At 38.5% G+C, this 22,643-nt stretch overlaps 1 protein-coding gene across 4 annotated transcripts; it reads left to right on the top strand.

The window, feature by feature from the left end:
* The first annotated feature begins 20 nt into the window (after nucleotides 1-20).
* Nucleotides 21-21,986, top strand: ZNF330 (zinc finger protein 330). Of its 4 annotated transcripts, none has more exons than XM_077860933.1 (10): nucleotides 21-125; nucleotides 2,836-2,968; nucleotides 4,955-4,974; nucleotides 5,076-5,146; nucleotides 7,949-8,028; nucleotides 13,930-14,056; nucleotides 14,369-14,473; nucleotides 18,622-18,668; nucleotides 19,724-19,841; nucleotides 20,950-21,986. In XM_077860933.1, the coding sequence occupies exons 2-10, from the start codon at nucleotides 2,849-2,851 to the stop codon at nucleotides 21,282-21,284; spliced, it is 1,023 nt and encodes a 340-aa protein (XP_077717059.1). In that variant the 5' UTR covers nucleotides 21-125; nucleotides 2,836-2,848; the 3' UTR covers nucleotides 21,285-21,986. The 4 variants fall into 4 exon arrangements, with proteins under 4 accessions (XP_077717059.1, XP_077717060.1, XP_077717057.1 ...); XM_077860934.1 differs by lacking the exon at nucleotides 21-125 and adding an exon at nucleotides 143-211 and having other exon boundaries at nucleotides 21,010-21,986; XM_077860931.1 differs by lacking the exon at nucleotides 21-125 and adding an exon at nucleotides 143-211.
* The last annotated feature ends 657 nt before the right edge of the window (nucleotides 21,987-22,643 follow it).

The raw sequence follows: 22,643 nt of genomic DNA, 5'->3' as shown, positions 1-22,643 counted from the left end.
CGGGGCCAACGGAAGTGAGCGGGCCCCTCCTGTCTGCGCGTGTCCGTACTGGCGCTGCCGACGTAGGCGGATATCCGGCCCGGCGCCTAGTGGCGGAAGTTGGCTGCGCCCGGCCTCCGGTCGTAGTAGGTTCTCCCCGGGAGTGGCGGCCCCGCGGGTGGGCCGTCCCCTGCCCCCCGGCCCCAGGAGTGAGCCCGGCCTCCCCGCAAGGGTGAGCGAGGTCGGCCCGGGGCGCGGGGGAGGGAGGGTGTCCCGCGGGCGGGGGATGGTCGTCCGTGCCGCGAGCCGCGTGACCCCGCGTGACCCCCCGCGACCTCCCGTGACCCCCCGCCCCCGGGTCCTCCGGCCGCAGGCTCCCCTGCGGAGCCGCGCTGATGCCCCTGTTCCTCATCTGGTGACACGGGCCGCGTCCTGGAGAAGTCGAAGCGTGGCTGGAGACGGGCTTAACTGAGCCGGCAGAAGGCGGGGAAAAGGGCTCACGCTTTCAAGTTTCTAAAACAAATTGGAGGGGAAAAAAAAATCGAGGCTCAGCTTGAGGCCATTCCCTCCACTTCCACCCCCCCCCCCCCGGGACGCAAAAATGCACCGGGATGACACCCCCCCCCGCCGGATTGTTTTCGGAGTTCCTCCGGCGGGGCCACTGCGCAGCCTTTTCCTCCCTGTAGATTTGGGTGGTTTTAATGTAAAGACCGAGGGGGCTGCCTCTTGGGCCCAGACGTTACCTGGCGGACCACCTGGAGGGACACCTGGAGGGACACCTGGTGGACCACCTGGCTCCATCTGTGTGTGTTTTTGAGTCTCCGCGTCCCACCACTTACTTGGCTTTTGCTTGGACATTTTAGCCCTAAGAGTCAAAACCCAAAGTAGGAAAAATTGCACGATTTCGCCCCTATTATAACAGGGCTCTTAAAATGAGAAATGCGAATTTCTTCAAAGGGTGGTTTCTTGGGAGCTGCTGTTTCCATGTATCAGGAACATTTGTTTTGTTTTGTTGTCATGTTTTGGTTTATTGGAAGGGAATGGTCCTGTCTTCTAGGAGGTTGTGTCAGAGTCCCCAGCGACTCTTCATCTTATCCCTTGGACGTTCAGAATTTGTAGGTCTTGACTAGGGCCTGGACATGTAAACCTGTATTTTTTTTTTTTAAGATCTTATTTATTCATGAGACATAGAGAGAGAGAGAGAGAGAGGCAGAGACACAGACAGAGGGAGAAGCAGGCTCCATGCAGGGAGCCCCACGCGGGACCGATCCCGGGACTCCAGGATCACACCCTGGGCTGAAGGCGGCGCTAAACCGCTGAGCCACCCAGGGATCCCAAACCTGTATTTTTTAAGGAATTTTTACAGTTCGTTTTTGAGACTCACTCTTAGAAAAGACCTAAAGAAATAACGTGTTTTGAAGAATGTTAAGGAATTTGGGATTCTTTGAAGCAAGTACACGGGCCCCTTTATTGGTGTGTCTCCTCGTTTCTTGGCTGCTGGATAGATGCCAGGCAGGGCAGGGAGGTAAACATGCTCACAAGTGGCTGGGCCGAAGTCCTCAGGGAACTTGTAGTCTGCAGATTGGATGAAAAGCCAACTAAAAACGTGTTATATGGAGTAAAAATCTTGTTTTTCTAAATGTGGTAGTTCTTTCAACCAAGTGATGAAAGGTGAAAGGGAGTCCTAAAGTCCTTAATTGTACAGGACTTTGCAAACGTACTCATGTTAACACATGCTCTTCAACATAGGTCTGAGCTCTTAAAATTAGACGTTCACTTACATGTAGAGAGAAGAGCATCTTTCAGAGTCAAAGCAACTGTAATACCTTTAATATCTTTTCAGAGAGGTTTGGCTTTGTAGCTAATGTCATTTAACTTCGCTTGTTAGATATTTTGTTTAGGTGTTACCCAGGAGAAATAAGACTTGTTATATTTCAAATCTTACTATCTAGTTGAATGTATAGCTGAAAAGAATGATGTGAACTGAGTAAATAATATACCTTTTAACTCTTGTCAGTGATATATGCCTAATTTTTAGAAATTTGGTACAGAGTAATTTCTATTTTTTTTACCTTTATTTTTTATAACGATTTATTTGTTTGAGAGAGAGAGAGAAAGACAGCGGATCCCGAGCAGGGGGAGGGGCAGAGGAAGAAAAAATCCTCAAGCTGACTCCCTGCTGAGCCTGGGGCCTGGTTGGGGTGGGCCGTTGGTTCCAGTACACCAGGATCAGGACTTTAGCTGAAATGGAGTCAGACGTTCACCGATTGAGCCATTCAGGCGCCCCATCTACAGAGTAATTGTTAAAGAATACTTAGCATTGGGGATCCCTGGGTGGCTCAGTGGTTGAGCGTCTGCCTTCAGCCCAGGGTGTGACCTTGGAGACCCGGGATCCCTGCACGGAGCCTGCTTCTCCCTCTGCCTGTCTCTCTGCCTCTCGTGTCTCCCGTGAATAAATAAAATCTTAAAAAAAAAACAAAAAAAACTTAGCATCAGAGAAACTTTTCCTTTTATTCTTGGTGGGAAAAGACAACATTTGGTTTCTGGGGTAAATTGTTTTGATGTCTGCATTTTTCACAATTGTTTGCTAGTGCAAATAAGTGCCTTATTTTTTTATTTTTATTTTTTAAACCACTGCGCCACCAGGGCTGCCCATAAGTGCCTTATTTTAAAAGCCATCTATTTTATTATGACTAATGTATATTTAATATTTCATAAAAGGTTAAAATGTGCTTACCAAAGTGACAGGATTGAGTCTAAAATTTAATGAGAGTAAAAACACTTCATTGTACTATTAGTTTATTTAAAATAACAAATGCAACCAGGCAATTGTATCTTCTTTGTTTTCTTGTGTAGAAAGTGAGGTAAAATGCCTAAAAAAAAGACTGGTGCGAGGAAGAAGGCAGAGAGCCGTCGGGAACGTGAAAAACAGCTCAGAGCATCGAGAAGCACCATCGATTTGGCTAAACACCCATGCAATGCATCAATGGTAACAGCTTTTTTGGATGCCTGTTGATGGTTCAAAAACATAATACTTCTATGAAAGATGCTTGAATGACATTTTAGTGAATACAGTGCTGCTGCATATATTTTACTGAATTTCAAATCTGTGTTAAAGGTATTGTTTTCATTAATGGGGAGTAGCAATGATTTCGATTTTATGTTATTTATAAACCTAGCAGGTTACTTGGTTGCTGTTGGTGATAAATAGGACACAAGAATACATACTAGGAACTGTGTTTTCTTCTCTGACTCGATCTGCATTAACTTAATTGTTCCTATTGGAGCCTTTGCATTATTTCTCCCAGCAGTTCTTAACTCATTTGATTTCTCTTTTCTAAACTTTTCACTTTTCTTGACCTCTCTGTCGGCTGCCTGTTCTATTTTTCTTTTTTTTTAATTTTTATTTATTTATGATAGTCACACAGAGAGAGAGAGAGAGGAAGAGACACAGGCAGAGGGAGAAGCAGGCTCCATGCACCGGGAGCCCAACATGGGATTCGATCCCGGGTCTCCAGGATCGCGCCCTGGGCCAAAGGCAGGCGCTAAACCGCTGCGCCACCAGGGATCCTGGCTGCCTGTTCTATTACCTTCTTTTCCTGTGCTCAGTACGTCAGTCCTGATCATTTCTGGGCTTGTTTGGTCAAAATGTGAAAAAAAGCAAGATTACCACGTGATTTCCCCCCCTTTGCTTTTTTGACCCTGTTTCTCTGCGTTGTCCCATATTGCCCTATTTCTCATCCTCTCTACTTTTTCTTTTGCTGCTCCTTCTCTTTCTTCTTCTTTTGTTTCTTCTAAACGTCATACGAAATGCTTAATACGACTTAATTTCCCAAGTGTTTCTTTTGTATCTACCTTGTGCGAGGTACTATTTTAGGCCTTGTGAGGTATACAAAGATGAATGATACAGTCCTTGTCTTGACAAGTTTATAGATTAGTTGTCTTGTGTATTACTTAAGATTTGTTTAAGTAACAAATCCAACTTAAGTAAATTTAGGGAGAAATAGAGTTTATCAGCTAACATGTAGCTGAGACTTAACCCCATTTGTTTGGGTTTGTTAGGTACTGGTAGCTTGTGTGTCTGATACTACATAATGCTGTCAGAGAGGGAAAGAACTCTGATAGATCAGACTTGGTCAGGTGCCCATATCAGGACTAACATTTACAGCTGGCACTGGGAGAGGGGGGGCAGGATTACATAACACAAGAAGGACAGATGGTAGAGACTCTCTTCAGGGTCATTTCTGGAGGAGTATGGGACCAACAAAAGAATGGACTCACGTATGTAAATACACACAATGAAGGCTAAAGTTTGATAAGTGTTGTACAGGGTAAATGTACAATTAAGACTAAGGTACATTTGGACGAAGTGGGGATTAGCTTGAGTGCATAGATGGGGTGCAGTTCATAGAGCAGGTGGGTTCATCACCAGAACTTTGAACAGGTCAAGATTGTAAGGATAGACTTCTCAAGAAAAAGTATTAGAATAGTAAGGCATGGAAAAAGCGAGTACAAGACCTATTTCATGAATGGCTGACAAATAGTGACTTGAATCTAAAGAGAATAGGCCAACACGGTTTGAAAGTGATTAGGGATCAGATCGTTGAGAATTTTTAGTACCACGTTTGAGATTCTAGATTTTCTGTGAGCTTCATCATATTTTGTTCTCTACTATTTTTTATGTCCATTCTGTAGTATTTGTTTAAAAAAAAAAAGCAACAGGAATAGAACACAACCAGAAACCAAACTGCTGCTCTATTTATGAAGCCTCTTGTAGAAATGCCACTTCTTTCTTTGGTGTAGTATGCCCAGGAGCATACCTTTGTTATTAAAGTATGTATGGACACTTGTATATGTGGAGGCTTTGGGGAAGTGTCACTTAAATTTTAACATGAAAAACTGGGTATTCTTTGTAAAGCAAATAAATTTGCAGTTTTCAATCAGAAAATTAACATTATGTTTTTATATTTTACAGGAATGTGACAAGTGTCAGAGGTAAATTTTTATTTCTTTTTCTCTATATATGTAGTAATATAGATCCTTTTGCCTTTTATCTGATACTGACTGCATTTTAAAATTTTATCTTACATGACAAGGCGGCAGAAGAATAGAGCGTTTTGCTACTTCTGCAACTCTGTACAGAAGTTACCAATTTGTGCACAGTGTGGTGAGTATATGAAAACTAAGCATATGTAAGCCTTTTATTTTATCAAACATTTGTTTGGCAGTTTGAACCTGTGGGTTTATTATTTTTTTATAGTACTGTTAGATTTTACCCTTAATAAAATGAACTGCTATTTGACCTATCTAATGCTATCAAGTTTTGATTTTGTCTCTTTGATGTAATGCTGAAAAATAATTAAGATACAGCTTAGGTATAGGTTACCACTGTGTTGTAAACATTGTAAGATCACATTTTAGACTAATAATATTTGGTGATCTGAATTTTTAGTTGCACTAACTTAGTCTTCTTGATAGGTGTTTGTATACTTTCCTGAGTTTTGATTCCTTCTGATATTGCCCATAGTATCTTAAGCCAACGAGAATAATTGTATTCCACATTTACCTGGTGCCATTTTCTTCCTGTTTTGCATTTAGCATGTGATTCTTGAGTTTCCTCATATATTTTCCCAAGTGATTGTAATAGAGTTCCTAAGCCACATACTCAGTTCCCAGGTATAAGTGAAAACTTTTATTCGGGGAAAATGATTATTCAAAGTAAAACTAAATGGTAGTTCATAGAGCAACAAGATAGCTGTTTTCCAAGTAGCCTTCCACAGAATACCTGAGCTATTAATAGGCCTTGCCTTGCCTTTCCTCTTTTCTCTTTCCTCCTTTTTTTCTTTTCTTTCCTTTTCTTTTCTTTTCTTTTCTTTTCTTTTTCTTTCTTTTCTTTTCTTTTCTTTTCTTTTCTTTTCTTTTCTTTTCTTTTCTTTTTCTTTCTTTTCTTTTCTTTTCTTTTCTTTTCCTTTCTTCCTTCCTTCCTTCCTTCCTTCCTTCCTTCCTTCCTTCCTTCCTTCCTTCCTTTCTTTCTTTCTTCTTTCTTTCTTTCTTTCTTTCTTTCTTAGAAAGAGACAGAGGGAGGGGCAAAGGGAAACAGAGGATCTCAAGCATGCTTCTTGCCCAGTGTAGAGCTTGATGTGGGGCTTGCTCTTAAAACCATGAGATTAGGACTTGAGCCGAAATCAAGAGTCAGATGCTTAAATGACAAAGCCACCCAGGTGCCCCTTAATAGGTATTTCTTAAAATAATGCATACATTTGAGAAATGCTGCTTGTTTCATCCCTGCCTTTCTATGTGGGAGATTTCTGTTACATAGTTGTGTGTTAAAGGTTCTGAAGACATCCAGTAAAGAAACCTGATTAATTTTGTTCACTCCAGATTTACTCCTCAAACTTTTATTTGAACAAATGTTCCCTTTGGTTATGGGATGATAGTTTCAGGTAGAACACAGTTAGGGATATGCTCATATAAATGTGCTTATGTAGAATAACATTGCATTAAGTTAGGAATGTTTAGGGCTACATCCCTGAATATTTCTAGTGTAGCTCTAGTTTTCAAAGAGGCCATCTTTTGAGGTTTATCAGCTCAGGTCTTGATCTCAGGGTCATGAGGTTAAGCCCCACATTAAGCAGGCCCAGTATGGAGCCTACTTAAAAAAAATACTGGCCTAGAGAGATTACTTGTCTGCCAGATTTTACATCCTTATTTGAGAAAAGACAGGTGAATATAGAATGAGAAAATAGAGGGGCACTTGGTTGGCTCAGTGGGTTAACTGTCTGACTTTAGCTCAGGTCATGATCACAGGATCCTGGGATTTAGCCCTGCTTCAGGCTCCCCATTTGGAGGCAGGTCTGGCTTATCCCTCTCTTTCTGCTCCTCCTCCAACTTGTGTGTGCTCTCTCTCAAATAAATAAGTGAAAGCTTACCAAAAAAAAAAAAAAAAAGAAAGAGAGAGAAAATAGATTATGGAGAACATTAAGTTCTTGCTAGGACCGTCCCATATTTTCAGTGTTGTCTGGGCTTGAGTTCTGTAGTGCTAGGAACATGGATTTATTTCCCACCTACTGATTCCTGTTCTTAGACATGGAACAGTTGGGTAGCTGCTGTCTCTCATTTCCAGTCTTTCTTCCCATTTCCTTTTGTATTAGCTTTGTTCCTCAGATAATCAAGATAATGGAAAATTGTGCATCTTCTGTGTGTTTCATATACTACTGTGCAGAGTCTGAGATGGGTGATTATTATGTCACCATTAATTTTGACATAGTATATGAGTGAATATCCTGTTTCTTTCATGTTTTTTAATTTGCTCTTAGATCCGAGCGTTTGTGGCTATATTTTGGTTTTTAGCTCTATCACTGTATTCCTGTTTTTTCCTTCTCACTTGGGCACTATTTAAAAATCCTTTTGGAAGAATGTTTACGTGGGAGCTATGTTTGTAAATTTTTACATATGGATAAACTTTAAAAATGTTGCATAATCATTGGTTTGGTTTGAGATGTTCCATTGAAAGAAATAACACAATAACTTCAAACTAGACTGTTTTCATTCTGAATTATAAACTGTAAAATCCATTTTAAAGCATAGTTTTTTAAAATCTATTAATTCATCTGAAAATTCATGAGATTTTAAATTGCTTTAATGACTGTTAGATTATAAACTGTAATTTGCAATTTCTGATTGTAGTGCAAACAATAATTAGCATATAATTTTATTGTGCAATACATTTTTATAGATTTACTAATAAATTTCTAATCTTAAAAGATCTGAATCAGGTTAGATTTCAGTTACATCCGTCTCTCTCTCTCTCTCTCTCTCTCTCTTTTTTTTTAAGTAACATGAGTAGTAAACTGATTTCTGTCCATTTTCAAGTTATTTCTCAGAAATTTAGGCTAGATAAAAAGCAGAATTAGTGAATACTTGCATGTATTACTTTGCAAGACTGATAAGCAGATTTGTTTCTTACTAGGGAAAACGAAGTGCATGATGAAGTCTTCAGACTGTGTCATAAAGCATGCTGGTGTGTACAGTACTGGCCTTGCAATGGTGGTAAGTTTCTTTTCTAGCTCTTCGAGGAACAGGTTTCCAAGGATAAGAAACGTCTTTCTAATCAATGGTTATTTTTTTCTAAATAGCACTATTTTTTTTTTCTTTTTTTCTTTTGTAATAATAAATTTATTTTTTATTGGTGTTCAATTTGCCAACATACAGAATAACACCCAGTGCTCATCCCGTCAAGTGCCCCCCTCAGTGCCCGCCACCCAGTCACCACCACCCCCCCCCCCCCACCCTCCTCCCCTTCCACCACCCCTAGTTCGTTTCCCAGAGTTAGGAGTCTTCCATGTTCTGTCTCCCTTTCTGATATTTCCTACCCATTTCTTCTCCCTTCCCCTCTATTCCCTTTCACTATTAAATAGCACTATTTTGTCCTTGATTCAATCAGTTTGGAGTTTCCTTTGTTATCTGTGGAATGTTCTTTGTATGATCTTCCTATATTATCCACTTACTTTTTATTGCTTCCTGTTTGTCTTATTGGAAAACACAAGAAATGGAAACTTATTTAAAGTTGACTTAAAAATTCATTTGTCAATGGTACCTTTCTAAACTATCTTAATCAGACTTCATAGAGTGTCATTTACTGTACTGAAAGCTCTGCTTAAACAAAGTTCAAGCTTTTTTTTTTTTTAAGATTTATTTACTTATTTATGATAGACATAGAGAGAGAGAGAGAGAGAGGCAGAGACACAGGAGGAGGGAGAAGCAGGCTCCATGCCGGGAGCCCGACGTGGGACTCGATCCTGGGACTCCAGGATCACACCCTAGGCCAAAGGCAGGCGCTAAACCGCTGAGCCACCCAGGGATCCCCAAATTCAAGCTTTTGATGTAAAAGAAGCCTGGTTTCAAAAGAACCTAGTATTAGTAGCTTTTTTATAGCTTTACATTTCAATAAAGAATACGTATTTAACATAGACTTATACATAATTTTCTCTTTACATGTAGGATTTTCTAAGGAAATTCATTGTTTTAAATACCTGAGGCATACCTCATAGATATTGTGGGTTGGTTCCAGACAGTTGCAATAAAGCAAATACTGCAATAGAATAAGTCAAAATTAATGTTTTGATTTCCCAGTGAATATAAAGGTAATGTTTACAGTGTTTACTATACTCTAATTTATTAAATGTATAATAGCATTAATCTAAAGAAACATTTTAAATACCTTAATTAAAAAATATTGCTATAAAATGCTAATCATCGTTTGGTATTTCAGTGGGTCATAATCTTTTGCTGGTGGAAGGTCTTCCCTCAGTGTTGTTGGCTGCTGATCAGGGTGGTGGTTGCTAAAGGTTGGGGTGGCTGTTGCAGTGTCTTAAAATAACTGTTTCTCCATAGCATGTGATGCTATTTGATAGCATTTTACCCACAGGAGAAGTTCTTTCAAAACTGAGTCAGTCCTCACAAACCCTGCTAGTACCTTATAAACCAAGTTTATGTAATATTCTCAATCCTAGGGTGTCATTTCAGGAGTCTTCACAGTGTCTTCACCAGGAGGAGATTCCATCTCAAGAAACCACTTTCTTTGTTCATTCATAAGAAGCAACTCCTCATCTGTTCAAGTTTTACCATGAGATGGCAGCAGTTCAGTCCCATGTTCAGGCCCCACTTTTATTCTCTTGTATTTTTACCACATCTGCAATTACTTTCTCACTGGAGACTCAAACCCCTCAAAGTCATCCATGGCGGTTGGAATCAACTTCTTCTATTCTGTTAATGTTGATATTTTGATCAACATTAATCATGAATCACTGATGATCTTAAAAGGCATCTAGGATTGTGAATCCTTTCTAGGTTTTCAATTTACTTTGCCCAGATCCATTAGATGGATCAGTATCTGTGGCAGCTATAACTTTATGAAACATATCATTAAATAAAAAGACTTGAAGGTCGAAATGACTTTCAATGCAGAATGTTGTGTTAGCCTGCATGAAAGCAACATTAGTTTCATTGTACCTGTCCATCAGAGCTGTTGAGTGCCAGCTGGTTGTCAGTGAACAGTCCTATTTTGAAAGGAATCCTTTTTCTGAGCAGTAGGTCTCAACAGTATTCAGTAAACTGTGTCGTAAATCGATGTGCTGTCATCCAGGCTCTCTTGTGCCATTTATTGAGCACAGGCAGAGTAGATTGAGCATAATTCCTAAGGGCTCTAGGATTTTTAGAATGGTAAATTAGCATTAGCTTCAGCCTAAAGTGACCAGCGCTGTTAGCCCCTACCAGGAGAGTCAGCCTGTCTTTTGAAGCTTGGAAGCCAGACACTAACTTCTCTACCTATGAAAATCCTAGATATCATCTTTAAATATAAGGCTATTTTGTCAACATTGAAAATCTGTTGCTTAGTGTAGCTACCGTCATTAATTATCTTAGCTGGGTCTTCTAGGTGACTTGGCTGTAGCTTCTGTATCAGCACTTGTTCACCTTGCATTTTGATATTATGAAGACGACTTCTTTCCTTAAGCCTCGTGAACCAACCTCTTACCTACAAACTTTTCATCTGGAGCTTCTTCACCTCTCTCAGCTGTAGTAGAACTGAAGAGAGCTAGGGCTCTGGATTAGGCTTTGTTTTAAAATAATGTTGTGGCTGATTTCGATCTTCTGTCTAGATCACTCAGACTTTCTCCGTATCAGCAGTAAGGCTGTTTTGCTTTTTTATCATTCGTGTGTTCATTGGAGTAGCACTGTTAGTTTCCTTCAAGAGCTTTTTTTTTTGTTTTCCTGTTTACAGCTCAGCTGAATATTTGGCACAAGAGGCTTACTTTTGGCTTATCTCGGCTTTCAACATGCCTTCCTCATGAAATTTAATCATTTCTAGCTTTAGATTTAAAAATGAGAAATGGACAACTTTTTCAGTTGAACCCTTAGAACCCATTGTAGGGTTATTAATTGGCCTAATGTTAATATTGTCATGTCTCGGGACGCCTGGGTGGCTCAGTGGTTGAGCATCTGCCTTTGGCCCAGGGCGTGATCTTGGGACTCCAGGATTGAGTCCCACATCTGCTTGCTTCTCCCTCTGCCTGTGTCTCTGCCTCTCCCTGTGTGTCTCTCATGAATAAATAAGTAAAATCTTAAAAAAAAAAATATTGTCACATCTCAGGGAATAGTGAGGCCCAAGGTGAGGGAGAGAGGTGGGTCAACAGCTGGTCAGTAAAAGAGTCAGAATACATATAACATTTACTTGATTGAGTTTGCTGTCTTACATGGGTATGGTTTGTGGCACTCTGGAACAATTACAATAGTAATACCAAAGATCATTGATCATAGATCATCATGGCAAATATAATAATAATAAAACAGTTCGAAATATTGTGAGAATGACCAAAATGTGATGCAGAGACAGGAAGTATGGTATTGGAAAAAGTGGCACCACTGATGCTAGGGTAGCCACATACCTTCAGTTTGTAAAGAATACACTGTCAGGCGTAGTAAAATGAAGCACAATAAAATGAGGTATGCTATAATAAGAATAGTTGTGTGATGCATTTTGTTCTCTTTTTCACTAAAAAATGTTATCTTTTTAACCAGTTTTACTGTATTCTGATGTGTGATTTATTTATTTTTTTTGTTTATTTGAGAGAGGAGAGGAGGAAGAGGGAGAGAGAAACCCAATGAGACTTCACACTGAGTGCAGAGCCCAACATGGGGCTGATCTCACAACTCTAAAATCACAACCTGATCTGAAGCCAAGGGTCCGATGCTTAATTGACTGTGCCACCCAGGCACCCTCTGTTAAGTGATTTTATGCTCAGGTCCAAATTTCATTCCATGAGGAAAGTAATAGTACTTTTATATCAAGCAGATACTTTATAGCAACTTCCCAAGAACATAATTTTCCATTATGAAGCACACCTTTATATTGATAATTTCACATGTGCATATCTTACAGAAGCTAGCACTAGATTTAATTCATCAGTATCTTGTGAATTCCTCTTCATTTTAAATAAGATTGTCAATCTATATTCATAAATCAGTGTAGTCTTTGGTAGCTTGCTTAAGTCCAGTTTTATCAAATGCTTTTTAAAAAATTCACTAAGCTGTATGAATGTGGATGATATATTAAACATTTCAGTAGGTTTATGTATCATTAGCTGTAAATTCTAGAAAAGTGATTTCCTGGGAGTCTTCTATTTGTTGAAATTCCCCTCTCTCCCCTCCCCTCCACCCTGCTTTGCCTTGGGAGCCTGACCTGTGTGTATGGACTGCATCAAAAGCTTTCTTACCCTCTGGCTTCCTTTTGGGTTTAGTCAATGGAAAACCCTGGCAGGAGACCTGTAGATGGGAGGACAATACAATCTGGGTATTTGTTGTCCCAGCTCACTCCCTACCAGTTTATCCTAGTTTGGCCATAGATTAGCCACCATTTCTCTCTATATGGCCAGGTAACCCTCTCCTATTCTGTTCTCTCAATGTCTGGTAACTCCCTCCACTCCCCTTGTTCAGGCTCAGGGGCAGTAACACCATCATCCTTCCTTTTTTTTTTTTTTTTTTCCTAAGCCCTTCCCTGTCCTTTGTAAATCATCTCTTTTAAACTCTGGATTACTCAGTTTACTGTATCATCTTTTGTGGCTAGAACCCTGAATATTCGTTCCAAGAGATGTATTTGAGGATTTGCTATCCACAGTGATGATTTTTTTTACAGCTCAAAAAACATCGTTCCTATTTGTTCTTCACTACTTCTGTTAGAGTCTAAAATACTAGAACACTGAATTGAGGTTCAGAACACTGGTTTAAATCCTAGTTGCACTGTAATGTAGCTCTGGGATTTGGACTTAGGCTTGGGCCTCTGTTCATCTGTAGGGAAAAGACCATCTAGTCCCATTTTCTTAAGATTCTTTCTAGCATTTAAAATTCTGTAGATGTCACTGTGTTATTGAAAGGTATAGTCTTGGGGGTCCCTGGGTGGCTCAGCAGTTTGGCGCCTGCCTTTGGCCCGGGGTGCAATCCTGGAGTCCTGGGATTGAATCCCACGTCGGGCTCCCGGCGTGGAGCCTGCTTCTCACTCTACCTGTGTCTCTGCCTCTCTCTCTCTCTCTCTCTCTCTATCATGAATAAATAGATAAAATCTTAAAAAAAAAAAAAAAAGGTATAGTCTTTCCATCTTATCTTGATGTTGAAGAGTCTTACCCTTTTAGTTCTGTATATTTTAATTTTTTTTCTGCAAGTGTAGTAATTTAAAACAAAAGCTTAATATTTTTCTCAGTTCTAGAAAAGCTATGTGAATTATTTTATAAATGATTCAGGAAAGAATTTTCTTAAGTCAGAAATATTTCTAAATGAGAACATTCACTTCGGTTACTGTAATTGCTACAAATAAGAATGCTTAAGATGTGGATTCTGGACGCCATTCAAATGAGAATTCGGGGGAACCAGGGTGGCTCAGTGGTTGAGCATCTGCCTTTGGCTCAGGTTGTGACTCTGGGTCCTGGGATCGAGTTCTGCATCGGGCTCCCTGCAGGGAGCCTGCTTCTCCCTCTCCCTGTGTCTCTGCCTCTCTCTCTGTGTCTTTCATGAATAAATAGATAAAATCTTTAAAAAACAAAAAATAAAAACAAATTAGAATTCAGTTTGAAGGCAACACTCTTAGCTCCATGGCTTCCTTTAATGATTAGTGTTAGGGTTAAGTGTGTAGTTTCCCCCTTGCTTCTTTTTTCTTTTGATTTATAGTCAAGTTTTACATATTGTACAGCTGTTGGTGAAGTAGTTTGATTTTCAGAGAACCCTCTTTAATTTTGGCTTAGAGTAAACAAAAAAAATTTTTTTTTTTTTTAATGAAGCCACCCACTATCACAGAGAGTTGGTAAATAGCTAAACGTATACAGCTTGATGGTTGCCATTGGCTAAGCAGTGGTTGCAGCCAGGCAAGTGACAGAGACTAATTTTTTGTGTTCTTGGTTGCAGGGTGCAATATGTGACTTCTGTGAAGCTTGGGTCTGCCACGGAAGGAAATGTCTCAGCACACATGCCTGTGCCTGCCCTCTCACTGACGCAGAGTGTGTAGAATGTGAACGAGGTGTTTGGGACCATGGTGAGTGTTGCATACGAGCAACGAGCTTTACTGTAAGTAAAGGCTGACTTGGAAACATTCTGGATGCACTCTTTATAGGAGAGGCCACTTTTTTATGGTTCATCGTGGCAGTTTTCATTGTAGCCTTTATCAGAACAAAAACTACTGTGTCATTCTGGTGTAAATCTGGAATAAATTGGTATCCTTTTGAGCAATTTTATGGATATAACTTCTTAAAACTTCAATTTTAATTAAAATTTCAAGTTTCAATGACTTTTTTAAATTGAAATTTATCATGTTTACATTTGTGTGTTTTGTTTTTTAATCCAATAGGAGGCAGAATATTCAGTTGTTCTTTTTGTCATAACTTTCTCTGCGAAGATGATCAATTTGAACATCAAGCCAGTTGCCAGGTTTTAGAGGCGGAAACATTTAAATGTAAGTCTTTATAAATTAGATGTCCTTAATATCCAGAATTCTTAATAGTTTTAAGCGTTAGACTCAAAAAAGAGTCTAGTTTTTCAGCTTCTTGTGGACTGTAATTCAACTTAATATCTCTTTTCTGTTTCTAGAAAAAATTCAGAACCACAGTCTGTTTTTTTTTTTGTTTTTTCAACAGTGATTGCCATTGGCTCTTTGGTTGGGTCAGTTCTTTGTTGTGTGGGATTGATGAGACTTTGTAGGGCTTGTCGCCTTCCTGGTCCTGAGTGCTAAAATGTCGTTGTCACCTCCAAGTTATGTTAACAACTCTCACGGAATCCCCCCCACCTCTCTGGACAAAAACCACACACATTTTTTTTTTTTTAATAAGATTTTATTTATTCATTCATGAGAGACACAGAGACATAGGCAGAGGGAGAAGCAGGGTCCCTGCGGGGAGCCCAATGTAGGACTCGATCCCAGGACCCCAGGGTCACACCCTGAGCCAAAGGCAAATGCTCAACCACTGAGCCACCCAGGTGTCCAAAAGCCACACACATTTCTAAATGCCTCCAAGTAAGCGATACTACCCCTAGTTTGTTCCTGCTAGTTGGTTTCAGTGATTGTTAGATAGGAATATGCATCAGAAACACCTGTGGAGGTTTTTTTTAAAAATATATGTCCCCAGTCCTCATCCCTGGCAATTCTGTCTTTGCAGTCTATGGTAGGTGCAGGCATATATATTTTACGTACACACATATTTGTCACGTATCTTCCAGTTTTGAGAACAAGTGTTATTGGCTTGGTATTATCAATGGTATTATCTTTACAGTTAGATTACATTTTGTTTCTATTTTTGATTCTTAAAAGCCAAGATTTAGAGTCAAGCATAACTTAAATTCTACTTACGGTTATGTGATTTTGGACAAATCACCAAATCTTTCTAGAGCTGAATTTCCTTATATGTTAAAGGAAGGTGTAATTTCTTTTTCAAAGAGTTAACTAAAAAGACAATCCACATAAAGTGTTAAAGTCCTTATTAAATAGTAAATGTGATTATAGGAAAGGCTGAAATTCCCCAAGTACTCACTTCCTTGAATTTGGTTCTTGTTTAGGTATGAAATGCTAATCTCTATATTCTCCTATAAATTTAAAGTTGATAAGTTGTCAATTTTAATATATATATGATTGCATATATATATATATATATGATTCTTATAATATTCCTATAGAAACTCTCAGGGGTTAAAGAACATCTCAGTATATAGCATTTTTGAGGGATTCTTAGTCTTCTGCAAAATATATAACAGTTGAATTACTTTATTTGGGGCTTGAGAGCTTTGAATATTTTGTAGCATTTGAACCCCAAAGACAGGCCACTGTGAGTGGTAAGACTATAATTTCATCAGGAAGTTTTAGTGGTTCAGTAAAAGACAAAAGAAAAATACAGAAATGGAATAGTTGATTTTAAGGTAAATCTATTATATGTCTTTGATACCTGACATTAAAGTCTTGCTCATTGCAGATTCCCAGGTGTCTTTGATTTACTGTGATTTATCTTTATTTTTTCATTGCTCTATTTTTTTCTTGCCATTCTTTCTTTGCCAGTTGCCATTCAATGCTTGTTTTTTCTGAAATATTTTCCTGAACACATACATAAGCCCCACATAACTTGTTTCCACCCCTTTAGTTGGTCATAGCTCACCATTTATAGGCTTGACCTTATACTTGCAAATTGGGAGATAGAGAAAATCTTTAAAATCCTTATTTACCTGCATTATCAGTGGTAAGGATGTTTTAAGAAAAAACAAAACAAATGTGTTGACTCTGCCTCTTTTTTTTTTAAATAGTTAAAATGGCTTGGGGACTTCTAATTTAAAATGGCTTGCTATCAGCAGGCTTTGATGCATCCCAACCTGCTTTCTTTTAACATACTCTGAAGACCTACAAATAGATTTTAAAAGGCAACCATTCCCCAGTTTAAAACTAGGAATGTCAAACTATTTTTAGAATCTGGGAGAAATGCATTCTTTGTAGAAGTCTAACATTGTTACTCTTGGGGAGAGAAATAACTAGGCAGTGAACTGGAGCGCTTATGTGTTGGCTTGAGGTAATTAGGTAAAGAAGACTGACAGGGCCATATTTCATCCTACTTTGAGTTCTCAGAAGTAAAAATGAGGGTAAAATAGGCAACAGTTAATTTCTTGGGATCATGTCTTTGTGGCATGTTGAAGACTCAAGTAGTTGGGGGGCGGTGGGTAGGAAAAGATTGTACATCAGAAATGCCTGCCTGATTTACACTGGGAGATTGGGTTGGGAGCTTTGTACTCTCAGTATGTGTTCTGGCTGTGTATTGGAAAGAGATTTATGACATTTAACATTTTGGTTAAATATATCTTTTTTTTTTTTTTTTTTTTTTTTTAACTGAATGAAGAGGGACCCAAAAAACTCCAGGGCATATCTTCAAATGGAAATGATTGAGATTGCAGAATTTTTTCCCCCAAAGACTGAATGAAATAATATGGTTGTTATTGGAGTAATTGGGTATACTTATATATGCCTAATATAGTTAACCCTTGAACAATATGAGGGTTGAGGCACCAATCCTCTCTGCACAGTTGAAAATCTGCATAAAACTTTTGACTCCCCAAAAACTTAACTGCTTATACCCTGCTGTTGACCAGAAGCCTTACTGATAACATAAAACGGTTAACACATATTTTGTATGTTTTATAGAATATTTTCGTACAATGAAGTAAGCTAGAGAAAGTAAAGTGTTACTCAGGAAATCAAAAGGAAGGGAAGATACATTTAAAGTACTGCACTTTATTTATTCAAAAAAATCTGCACTTAAGCAGACCTGCACAGTTCAAACCCATGTTGTTCAAGGGTCCCCTATGTATAGTAAGTATTCAGTATTTTTTAACTTATCATTAGCATGTAGGACAAATAATACATACCCAACTGAATTATTGGCAGTACTGTGGAAGAAAGCAGGATAGGTGGACAGAAATAATAATAATACACATAATTAAGAACATCATTTCTGAGTTAAAAAAAAATACTTGCCTGTTCAGATTAAAAAGTCTCCCCATGAACCAAGCAAAATTAAGTAAGAGAATTCCCAAATTAGAAACATCTGGTCAAAGATTTGTATTACAAAGACAGGCTTCCTTTTATATGTTTTCCTTTTTATTTTTCCAAGACCTCTAAGTGAATTGAAAGTTAATAGTTTTTATTCAGGCTTTATTAGGGTAAGACTTAGCTTATTTTCTCTTTCTATACCTCTGATACTTCTTTTTTTCCATTTCTGACACAGTCAATATATGCCAGACATTCTGGCTTTTATAACATATTTGCATGTAAGTTTAGGTTTTTCCTCAGTGGTTATACATAATGACCAAAATTAACATGGCTTACTGACTTAAATAGGGCTAAAATATTTTGGGATTTTTTCCATTTTTTTACTACCCCTTTGAACACTATTTTCTCTTCATAGTCACTCTTTTCCACCTGAAGTATTCTATTCTCTTATCAGAACTTTTGCAAAAAATGACAGTAGCCTGCCTCATAAGGAGAGATTATATGTTAATGGAGAAAATTATTCTTTTTAAGATGTAAGTATTATGTGATAAAGGGAAGAGCTTCAGCCAGTGTCATGGAAAAAAAGGATGTCTCACCATTTCAGTTTTCTTTCTTTTTTTTTTTTTTGTTTTTTTTAAAGATTTTATTCACTTATTCATGAGAGATAGAGAGAGAGACAGAGACACAGGCAGAGGGAGAAGCAGGGAACGCCATGTGGAACTCGATCCTGGGACTTCAGGATCACTCCCCGAGCTGAAGGCAGATGCTCAACCACTGAGGCATGCAGGCGTCCCCATTTCAGTTTTCTAAATATGATTAATGAAGTTTGCCATCTCCTTGATCTGGAGAAATGGAGATTGGAGAAAAATTAGCACCATACTAGTGAAAGAATTTTGGGCTGTGCACTTTGTTTCCTTTCTTGTGGCTGGGGCTCCATCTCATGTATCCTCAGGGTTACATTATGAGACCAAAAAAAAAAAAAAAAAGCTAATAATTGATCTAAGTACATCAAATGTAAATCTGTGGAAAATAGTGTTTTCATTCCAAATTTGAATCTGGACCTTATGTATTTTTGCCCATAGGTGTTTCATGCAATCGACTTGGTCAGCATTCCTGTCTCCGTTGTAAGGTAACCAGTCTGTTATTTTTAGATTTTGTTTTTAGTCCCAATACTCTTTTTGAGAGTATTGGCTTAGATTATTTATGGCTACAATTAATCTACAGGAGTCTTTAAACATTATGCAGTGTACTTCTTCTACTTTGGAGGTTGTGAAATTGGATTGAGAAAGCTGAGTGACTTTCCAAAGGTCATCCAGTTGGCTTGTCTTAGAGTTGACGCTAATGCACATGGATCTTGTTGAATCTTAGCTCAGTGTTTTTACACCTATGTTTATGGAAAATATTCTAACCAAAATGTTGAGGGTATACTTTAATTAATATCAAAATTTACTTGCCTAGGTAAGTTTGAGTAAACTGAAGATTTCCATAATGTTCTATTTCCTTAGACATTCTCTCCAGCATTTCTGTTTGTCAAAGATCACTAAACAGGTGCAGCCGATTCACTTCCTGTCTGCAACCTTTCTCTGGTTCTTCTTTTCTTATCTCTTTTTTCTCTCTCAAATCTGCTCCAATTTGACCAAGTGTCTTTCTTATGTTGGCTATTTCCTCTGCCTTAGATCCCTCTTCCACTTTTTCTTACCCTACTGTATCCTTGTTCTCCTTCACATCTCAGCCAACACTTCATGTTTTCCAGCATGCATTTCCGAATCCCATATCCAGTTGAGTGCCCTTCCTCTGCACTTCCCTTTCAATGCACTGAAACACAGTCTCACAATTGCCTTTCCACTTGTCTGTGTCCCCAATTAGGTTGTATATCTGTGAGGGTGGGGAGGGTGGATAGACTGTTCACCATTATGTCATGCAGTGCTTTGTGAATGCTCTGAATTTATGAAAGAATAAATATGCTTAGAGTGTCACACTCTATGTAGTTTTGTTTTATGTTAGGCCGGAGTTCTGGCAGAGACCATTCCCCTTAAATTTAAACCAGGAGTGTGACTGGTCCCAACAAAACTCTTAATCTCTACCCTAACAAAACTGTGCCTTTAAATTTCCTGGAAATATTGAATGATAATTCTTTATGTTTTTTGAATTACTTAGTTGCCTATTTTTACTTCTCTTATATAGGCTTGTTTTTGTGATGACCATACAAGGAGCAAGGTGTTTAAGCAAGAAAAAGGAAAACAGCCTCCCTGCCCCAAATGTGGACATGAAACTCAGGAAACTAAGGATCTCAGCATGTCAAGTAAGACTCTTCTTAAAATACCAATGGAGTGATTTTGCTTCCTTGCTTAGATAAGATTTTCTTTTCTTTTTTTTTTTTTTTTATCTCTTTCTAGTTTTGTTTTTGCCTCCTCTTCCTATTTGAAGAGATGAATGTGTTCTCCTAATCAAATAGAATTTTATAGCCTTGGAAAATTTGTGGGTGAAGTTTCTCAATTTAACTTAAGAAATACACCATCATTCACTGTGATATTTGGCATTTGACTCAGTTAATGACATGGTGAATACTGAAATTTAAGACCAAAAAAAGTGATTTTTTTGCTTTTGCCGAAGCTTTCCTTGTTAAATAATTGAATAGCTATAAATCTTTAATATTCGAGTGCTGGTAATCTTCAGTGCTTGCAAGTTGGAATTCATTCTGAGGCTTTTTGTAGGTGTGTGGTGTTGGAGCAGCTATGCTTATTACGTAATATATCACTACTGCAGGAAATTGTTTTTGTGGTTTTTATATAACTTTTCTATGAAGGAGTAAGACTACTACAAACATGTTTATAGTAATGCAGCTTACAGTTTTTTTAAAGAGAATTTGACTCTTTACCAAACAGCAGAATCGAAGCATAATTCTAAATGACTCTAACAGTACTTTTGTTTAATCAAAGATGTAGTTGTATAGTGAGGTGAAATTGATGATTTTGCTGATTTTTTTTACACTAAGCTGTGTTGCTGCTTAGGCAGAGGAAATGAAGGGCTTTGCCTTGTTGGACACCAGAATTCTATAGGAGGTCTCTTAAGAAAAGTATAATGATATAAAATCAACAGTTCTGTGATTTCAAAATAAAAATTTAATCCATCAAATGAAGGGCATTTTAGTTTTTAACATGCTTTATTTGGATTCTGTTTGGAGAGTGCTGTTGTTGTTAATTTGTTTTCCAGCCTTTTCTAGATTTAGTGAAATGACACTGTTGTCTTTATTATTTGTTATGTATGGTATGCATATAGACTCCCAAGTAGGATAGAACTGATTGTTGTTACTAAGTTCTCCTTTATTTCCAGCTAAGTATCAAGTGAAGAAATTAGGAAATAGGAGTAAGAATCAGCCAGTCACGTTCATATAATTTTGTATATTGTAGAGGAAAATGAAGACCTAAAGAATCGGGACAAAGTGCCATGTATATATCTGTCTTTTGTAGCACGCTCCCTGAAATTTGGCAGGCAGACTGGAGGTGAAGAGGGAGATGGAGCCTCTGGGTATGATGCCTATTGGAAGAACCTTTCTTCTGATAAATATGGTGATAGCAGCTACCATGATGAAGAGGAAGATGAAGATGAAGCAGAGGATGATGAAGACGAAGACGATGAAGTCGGAAAGGATTCAGACGCTGAGTCATCAGATTTATTTACTAATTTGAATTTAGGAAGGACCTATGCCAGTGGCTATGCTCACTATGAGGAACAAGACAACTAGGAGCGCTGCTTACCCATGGGTGACCGGGTCTGAGAGGAGCCACAGAAGGTGTGCTTGATGAATCAGGTGTGGGTGTTCAGAAGTACTGTCACTTAGCCTTGTGCAAAACACTAGTCAGTCACGCTTCCGGAGGCAAGGAGTAGGGCATAGCATTTTTATAGGGATTGATAATCAAGCTGATAGCATAAGAAAAAATGAGTTCCAAATGTAAGATGCTTATTGATCCAAGCAGTTGAAGCATCATGGATTGGAGTTTTACTGATTTCAGTGATCACTAGGTTTTGCCAATTAGATACATATACAGGATAAAAGAATAGGATGGTAATATATTTGTTTGAAATTAAATTGCTTTTTTTAATTAAAAAAACACTGCTTATATTCATTTGGTCTGATTTTGTAAGATGGTAATGGGTAAAATGGATTATTGTATTTTTCCCTGTAGGTCCACAGGATGAAAGTCAGATGTTAAGTGCTAAATTTTCATTACCTATTCATCTTATTTTCAGTAGTCATGATATGTATGTTTTAGCAATTACTCATTCATTTCTTTCTTCATAATGTGTGCCCTGAACAGTACCTGTTATCAATGCCTAAGTGTATAGACAAAGGTGCCTATATAGCTGGCTTTCAGGGACACAGAGACAGTATTACTACACAGATGCATTATGCATTTCTCTTTGAATAAATCTAGTATTTCACTTATATGTTTTTGATACTTAATTTCTTGCTCTTAACTTTTTAAACTTATTTTGAACAGCATTTCCAATATTTTTGTATAAACTGCTTTATCTTTTGTCTACTATGCAAAATAGGCGGCAGAGATCAGTGATGTGGTAGACGCAGAATTACACAGCCAGACCCCATCATTCGTGATAGGTGGAGAACAGGCAGTGGCTGGCATACGTTCCAGTTGTACACCTTGCACTGGTGGTGAGCTGGGAGGACGCCAGAGAGGAATGTGCACTGGCTGGCATTTGAGAAGGATGGAGAAACTTGCAGCTGTGAGGATGAAAAGACTGGATGGCATTGCTAGGCTGATCTGACTCCATAGAAACGTGAGGAACAGCTGAGGGCAACGACAGGCTGTGGAAGCCAGGTGTGAGAGCCAGCAGACCTCTCTATGCACAGGAACTAGTTCTTGTCTCTTGCAGCAGGATGGCCGAGAAAACGGGACCAAACTCAGGACTTAATAGTCTGTTTGGATAAACTTCAAAGACAGTTGCCAATCAAGACAGTTCTGTTACGCAGAAGTCAGGGCACTTCTTGGGAAAACCCAAGACCCTGAGAAGTGAGGTGGATGAAGGCATCCAGGTGGATGCTGCTGAAGATGTTTACTCCACAGACCAAGGACTTTCTGAG

This window comes from Canis aureus, chromosome 20 (genome assembly GCF_053574225.1).
Source record: "Canis aureus isolate CA01 chromosome 20, VMU_Caureus_v.1.0, whole genome shotgun sequence".
Lineage (NCBI taxonomy): Eukaryota > Metazoa > Chordata > Mammalia > Carnivora > Canidae > Canis > Canis aureus.
Note: the sequence above shows the minus strand (reverse complement) of the source record. Positions and strands in the feature narration are given on the sequence as shown.